Source organism: Cebus imitator, unplaced genomic scaffold (assembly GCF_001604975.1).
Source record: "Cebus imitator isolate Cc_AM_T3 unplaced genomic scaffold, Cebus_imitator-1.0 Scaffold74, whole genome shotgun sequence".
Lineage (NCBI taxonomy): Eukaryota > Metazoa > Chordata > Mammalia > Primates > Cebidae > Cebus > Cebus imitator.
In genome coordinates this window covers 6,714,536-6,721,801 of record NW_016107389.1, presented here as the reverse complement: position 1 = coordinate 6,721,801, position 7,266 = coordinate 6,714,536, and the positions used below count along the sequence as shown (strand labels likewise).

The 7,266-nt window shown below is 41.3% G+C and overlaps 1 protein-coding gene across 1 annotated transcript in view; it reads right to left on the bottom strand.

Moving 5' to 3' along the window:
• Positions 1 to 1,332: 1,332 nt before the first annotated feature.
• Positions 1,333 to 7,266, bottom strand: part of FAM81A (family with sequence similarity 81 member A) — an 85,596-nt gene continuing 79,662 nt past the window's right edge. Inside the window, exon 9 of the mRNA XM_017531911.2 lies at positions 1,333 to 3,622. Coding sequence (XP_017387400.1) covers positions 3,498 to 3,622 — 125 coding nt within the window. The 3' untranslated portion in view covers positions 1,333 to 3,497. The remainder of the gene's footprint in view (positions 3,623 to 7,266) is intronic.

The following is a 7,266-nucleotide window of genomic DNA, read 5'->3' as shown; positions in this document are numbered from 1 at the left end:
GCCACCATGCCCAGCTAATTTTTTGTATTTTTAGTAGAGACGGGGTTTCACCATGTTGACCAGGATGGTCTCGATCTCTTGACCTCGTGATCCACCCGCCTCGGCCTCCCAAAGTGCTGGGATTACAGGCTTGAGCCACCGCGCCCGGCCTGCAGGTATCCTTTTAAAGAGTCCGTACTGCACTGCAGGCCCACCTATCAGAGCCCAGGTTCTGGCTGGAGCAGGCAGTGGGTAAAATGTCTTCCAGTGACTCCACCCCCAGGTGTTCGGCCCCTTGTGTGATCCTCTCCTGCTGCGCATGCACTGGACTTGTTTTTCATGAAGAGAATAGTGGAAGTGGTGACTTGTCATTTCTGAGATGAGGCTACAAAAGACTAGTCTCTTTCCTGTTCGCCCTGTCTCCCGCTTGTGCTGGTGGAAGCAACCTGCCGGGCTGTAAACAGCCCGTCTGGAGGGCTGTGTAGCAGAGCAAGGAACTGATGTCACAATGCTTTGTGATTCTTTGTCACCCTGAAATCGGGATAATTACACCTGAATGGAACCATCTTCTCTGTTCCACTCTATACTCCCCCAGCACAATCCTTCTCCCAATGTACAGAGCCAGGGCCCGCGACCCAGGACAGTCCAAGTGCAGGGGATGAAATACTTGCGATCCTGCAAGTCCTGTGGCACCAACTCTCCCCACTTCTGGGGCCTCCATTGATACAGCCAAGGGAAGACATTCCACAAGCTGATTAGATTGCCTCATTAGGTATTTGGAATTGGGGCAGCAAAAAGCAAGGGTAGTCAGATGGCAGGAAGTAAAGCTCATGTAGAGATATGGCTGGTGTTGGTGGCCTAGCAAGTCACTTATGTGGGAAGCCAAGATGCATCTTCAGAGGTAGCGCAGTGTGCTGGTTATGCACCCAGACTGTGGAAATAGGCGGCCTGGTTTGAATCATGGCTCCCACGTATTAGCTATAGGATCTGGGGCAAGTTGCTTCACCTTTAGGTGACTCGGTTTTCTCATCTGTAAAATGGGGAAATGGTAGCGAACTCAACTAGTTAAAATGGAATGAGTTGACACCCACAAGGGACACGGCACGGGCACACAGCACACACTCAGGAACTGCCAGAGACAGGAAGGCCACAGAGAAGGCCCCACAGCCCACAGACCAGCAGCTCCCAATGACATTCCAGTCCTCAGAGGGGCTGCCAGGACTTGAGCACTTTATTTCAACCATCAAAGTGTTTCCACAGAGAGCAAACAGAAATATTTCCTATGGCATTTTACCTAATTCAGTCTTCACCTCAGCACTAAAAGACTTTTAAATTTAAAAGTCATACACCACATTTACTTGAAAATTTTATTTTTCTTTTTATTGCAAATTTCTGGTCGAGGAAAGAACATGGAAGCTGATTCTCATTTGAGCTTTGGTGAGAAGAGTACTGCACTGTGGCTCGGCTGCACACCAAAACACGTGCAGGCCTCGGACACACACTGATGACTGTGACCCACCTCCCAGAGGTTCTGACTTAATCGGTCTAGGAGGCACAGAGGGGCATCAGTAACCTTCCCAACTCCTCCAGATGATTCCAACATGTAGCTGAGGTGGAGCACGCCTGTGGTGGCTCATCTCATGGGGCTGGCAATGTCAGAGGCACCTGAGAAGCTCAGCTGACAGCCACATGTCACCTACTTACATCACCCCTTGGCCAGGTGTAGCTGGTGCTCCCCACCTCCCTCTTCCCAGGTGTCGATGTTCTGATTCCTTCTCCTCAAAGACCCCAGAGAACAGAGATGCTGGAGGGGTGTGTCTTCCTGTGCTGTGGTTTGTGCTTAAACGTGGAGGACCACATAAAATGTGTGTACGCTACCACAAAAGAAATTCACTTTCTGATTGCAAAAGAGCATTTGCCTCTTTTTTTCTTTGTTAAGTGGAAATTTATGACAAAATAAGAAAATACGTGTTGGATGATACAGTCCCTATATAACCTCTCATGTCCAAATTTGAAAAAAGAAAATTTGTCAAGCCATTGAGAGTAACATATGTACTTTAGCAGCATATTTTATATGGGTAAACAGTAATAGCCAGTTAGAGATTTCATTTGTGATTTATCCTAAAAATAGAAAATGCTTTTTATTTTCCTGAGTCCTTGGCAAACAAAAAAACATTTTTTTCTTTTTAATTGTTAAAGTATTCCTGTTTTTCTTTTTCCTGGGGCACCCTTACAGTTCAGAGCGGCGTGTCTCACTGTCGGTTTTTACACACAGAGATGAACAAACAGCACTGGGGCCAATTTTCAATGACTGATCAAATACGGCAATTGAAAATAAAACACCCATCATCTACAAAGTTGCTCAAGATCAAGTTTCTTGATAGTGCTATAAATGCAATATCGATATGAATTGTTGTCCATACAAAAGTATGAATTTCTATTCCATTAGTAATACTGAATGATTAATCCCTTAACAGTGACAAAATTTTTAGAACATTTAAAAAATACAGAAGATTCCTGTTTGACATCATACTTCTGATGAATTATCTTACTTTCTATTTTGTCTGCAAAAGTTACAGAGTACAGTGCATTAACATGAGAAAACCAAGGCACGAAAATACAGTTACAATAAATGTATACAAACTCTAGCACTTTGTGCCAATTTTGGAGACATTTAGAGAGATCATAAACTCTGAAAAAGTATCACGTTCTATTTTGATTAGTGAACAATTAATTGTGCAGTAAATAGACTGTTAACCACCATTCCATTATTAAATATATGGCTATCACTATACAGGCTGTGGATAATTCAAAAATAGTTTTAAATATTAAAACCTGTAATATCTAGGTGGTCAATGTCGATATTGAGCCTTACAATATCTAAATAAGTTTCCATTTAATTTGCAATCCATATGGCAGTTAGCAATTTTTAAACTATATTCATTACATAAATGGTGGGGTTTCTTCTAAGTGTTAAATCATTTCCCCTTACAAAAGACAGAAGATTTACAAGGAGATAACCAATATAAGAAATGCATAGACAACAATAATAAAATCCAAATTGGACTCAAAGGTTGAAGGCTAATCTACTGGAACATTCTCTTAATTTAGGGTGAGGAGCAACACATTCCTGTGATGATTCATTAGTTTCTTAATTTAAAAAAATCACTATGACATTTTTCAAAATAGTAAAGTCTTTGCTAGTGCATCAAGCATTGAAGAAAAATTGTCATCTTTCCATTCATAAAATGAAGAAGATAAAAGCCTTTCAAAATACGGGGGGGTGGGGATTTCCGTTGAATTTAGAGAAGTGAAATAAAGTGGTAAAAACGGTATTTCATACTTTTAGAGTATTTTCAAGACTCAAGGTAAACGTTTAGACCCATAAAAACACATTTCTTGGCACATGCACGCCACGGATGGAACAATCCTGAATGTGGCGACGGCCTGGCTACAGAGGTATCCGGCTCCTGGCCCCACTGGCAACACTGTCTTTTAGGACCTTGTGCCGGCTCCCTTCACATGGGGGTTTCCGGCTTCTGCATCAGTTGGATCTGCTTCTGTAGCTGGTCCCTGTCCAGCTTCATCTTGGCCTCGAGAACTTGCCTGAGGGATCCTATGCTTTCATAGACGGCTGTAAACCCTTGAAAGAAAGGTAAAGTTCACAAGAGTTAATATTTCACAAACAATGCTGTATCAAATTCTATAGCATCTAGTAATGGTTGATTCAGGCAAAAATTACTTTTTTTTTTCTTTTTTATAAAGATGGGGTTTCACCATATTGGTCAGGCTGGTCTCGAACTCCTGACCTCAGGTGATCCACCCACCTCAGCCTCCCAAAGTGCTGGGATTACAGGCGTGAGCCACCACGCCCGGCTTCAGGCAAAAGTTACTAATAGATGTTAAAACCCCTGGGGTAAAAGTTTGATGGGGAACAGGTGAGTTTCATAGTCTCTCCCTAGAGATTACTTTTTAATTACAAAAAGGAAAAAGGAGCTATTATAATGCAGAAATCTGACATATATCACTTTAGCCAAGTGATCAGAGTTAATGACACCAATACTGGGAGAAACCAACATCATGTAACTCCTGAAAAGATACCCCGGGCAGGGCACAACATCACTTATTGACATTTTCAAAGAATACCAAAAAGCACAACCTAAATTATATCAAGATAAAGCAAACAGGCCTGGTATGGTGGCTCACGCCAATAATCTCAACACTTTGGGAGGCTGAGGCGGGTTGATCACCTGAACTCAGGAGCTGGAGATCATCCAGGATAACATGGTGAAACCCCATCTCTACTAAAAATACAAAAATTAGCTGAGGATGATGGTGCACATCTGTAGTCTCAGCTACTCAGAAGGCTGAGGAAGGAGAATCACTTGAACCTGGGAAACCGAGTTCAGCGCAGTGAGCCGAGATCATGCTACTGCACTCCAGCCTAGGGGCAGAGCGAGACTCCATCTCAAAAAAAAAAAAAAAAAAAAAGATGAAGCAAACAAGTCTAAACTGAGGGATAGTCTGCAAAATGCTGCCTGTATGATATTCATTAAAAATGTCAAGATCGCTTGGCTGCTTGTTAATTATTTTCTTCCCTCATTTTTTTTTAATGTCTCTATTATTAAACACAATTACAGGCATACCCAGTTTTAGACTGCATTCTAGCCCAGGCAATAAAGCAACACCCCTGTTCTCTCTCCCCCTTCCTCTTTCTTCCTTTCCTTTATTCTTTTTCTTTATTCTTTTTCTTTCTTTCTCTCATTCTTCCTCAAAAAAAAAAAAAACTTTTTGTATTTTAAAATTCTTGAAATTTGCTTTTCTGTCAGCAGAGTTCAGTGGCAGAAAGGCTGGAATGTTGTGAAGAGTTCTTTTCCTCTCTAAATTTAGGAACAGCAAGGATTGGTTTAGGGTCAGTTTAGTACAATAACAGCAGTGAACCAGATAATTTAATTTAGGGACCTAGTAATTTAAAAGGTTGCACTAGAAAAACATGTCAAGCCAGATGAGCACCTCTAGTATCACCATCATCATAATGAGATAACTTATAGAGGAATGTTAAAGTGATGTAAGGAAGACATTATATGAAAGAATACATTATTTTTGCTTCTCCAACAACAACAACAACAACAAAATGTCAAGATCACTGAGGAACTGGTCCAGATGAATAGAGACTAAATAAAGAAACATAACAATTGAATACAATGTGCAACTCTGGATTAGAACCTGAAGGGCCAAATCACTAATCATAAGCGAAATACAAATTAAAACCACAATAAGTTATCACCTCATACTTGCTAGGATGGCTATTACCTAAAAGACAAAAGCGTGCAAGCGTTGGCAACAGTGTGAAGAAAGGGGAACACTTGTACACTGTCGGTGGGAATGCAGAAGGGGGCAGCCATTGGGGAAAACGGTATAGGGTAGGGGCGTCCAATCTTTCGGCTTCCCTGGGCCACACTGCAAGAATTGTCTTGGGCCACATGTCGAATACACTAACACTAATGATAGCTGATGAGCTAAACAAACAAAAAAATTGCAAAAAAAATCTCATAATGTTTTAAGAAAGTTTATGAATACATCTAGGGCTGCATTTAAAGCCACGCTGGGCCACATATGGCCTGTGCGCTGTGGGTTGGACAAGCTTGGTATAGAGGTTACTAAAGAAATTAAAAATGCAATACCGTACAACCCAGCCATCTCACTACTGGGTATATTCCCAAAGGAAATTAAATAACTACCTCTTCAAGATATCTGCACTCTCCTGTTCATTGCAGTATTATTTACAATAGCCAACATAGAGAAGCGACTGAAGTGTGTCCATCAAAAAATTAGTGATTAAAGGAAGTGTGTATATACACATATGATGAATGTTAGCCTTACAAAAAAAAAGGAGAGCCTGCCATTTGTCACAAATGGATACAAATGGAGGGCATTATGCTAAGTGAAATAAGACAGATACAGAAAGAAAAATACTGCATAATCTCAAATGTGGAATCAAAAAAGAAAGAGAAGGAAGGAACGAAGAAAAGAAAGAAGGAAGGAAGGTGGGAAGGAGGGAAGGAAGGACGGAGGGAAGGAAGAAGGGAGAGAGAGCAGGCAGGCAGTCCTGCCGAGGCAGGTGGATTACTTGAGGTCAGGAGTTTGAGATCAGAGTGTCCACGGGGTGAAACTCCATCTCTACTAAAAATATTAAAATAAGCCAGGTATGGCGGCTCACATCTACAATCCCAGCTACTCATGAGGCTGAGGCATGAGAATCACTTGAACTTGGGAAGCAGACGTTGCAGTGAGCCAAGATCATGCCTCTGCACTCCAGCCTGAGTGACAGAGTGAGACTGCGTTTCAGAAAACAAACAAAAAATGAAAGTCAAAAACACAGATAGAATACAATGGGGGTTACCAAAGGTGGGGAGGAAGAGGAGGAAATGGGGAGACGTAGGTTAAAGGATACAAATTGCTGATATGCAAAATGAAAAAGCCCAGACATCTCATGTACAGCATGAGGACTACAGTCAATAATGTTCTATTGTATTTGGGATTTTTGCTAAAAGAGTACATTTTCAGGTGTTCCTGCCATACACACACACACAGACACACACACACGAATACCTGTGAGATGATACATATGTTAACTTGCTTGAATCCAGTAACTATTTGAATATGTATATGTTTACCAAAATATGAACATCTTATTGTATACCTTAAATATATACAACACTTTTTTTTTAATAAAAAACCATGTAATTAGAAAAAAAAGACACTGGACTGGAAGAGGAAAGCGGCACATTAAAAATTGAATATTAACAAACATTTCATGGATGATACATTGCACTGAAGTTATGAATAAGGGAATATTCTTGTTCTTAGCATATACACACTGAAATAATAAAAGGGTGACCAGGCAGTGGCTCACACCTGTAATTTCAGTGCTTTGGCAGGTCAAGGCAAGTGGACTGCTTGAGGCCAGGAGTTCCAGACAAGTCTGGGCAATGTACTGAGACCCCATCTCTAAAACATTTATTTTAAATTAAAAAATGAGCTGGGCATGGTGGCACATGCCCATAGTTCTAGAGCCTTAGAAAGTTGAGGCAGGGAGACAGCTTGAGCCCAGGAGGCTACAGTGAGCTACAATCACATCACTTCACTCCAGCCTAGCCAACAGAGCCAGCCCCTGTCTCACTCTGTCATTTTTTGTATTTCCAAAAAAAAAAAAGAAAAAAGGAAATAATAAAGGGGTAAAAAGGCATCATGAGGCCAGGTCTGGTGGCTCACACCTGTAATCCC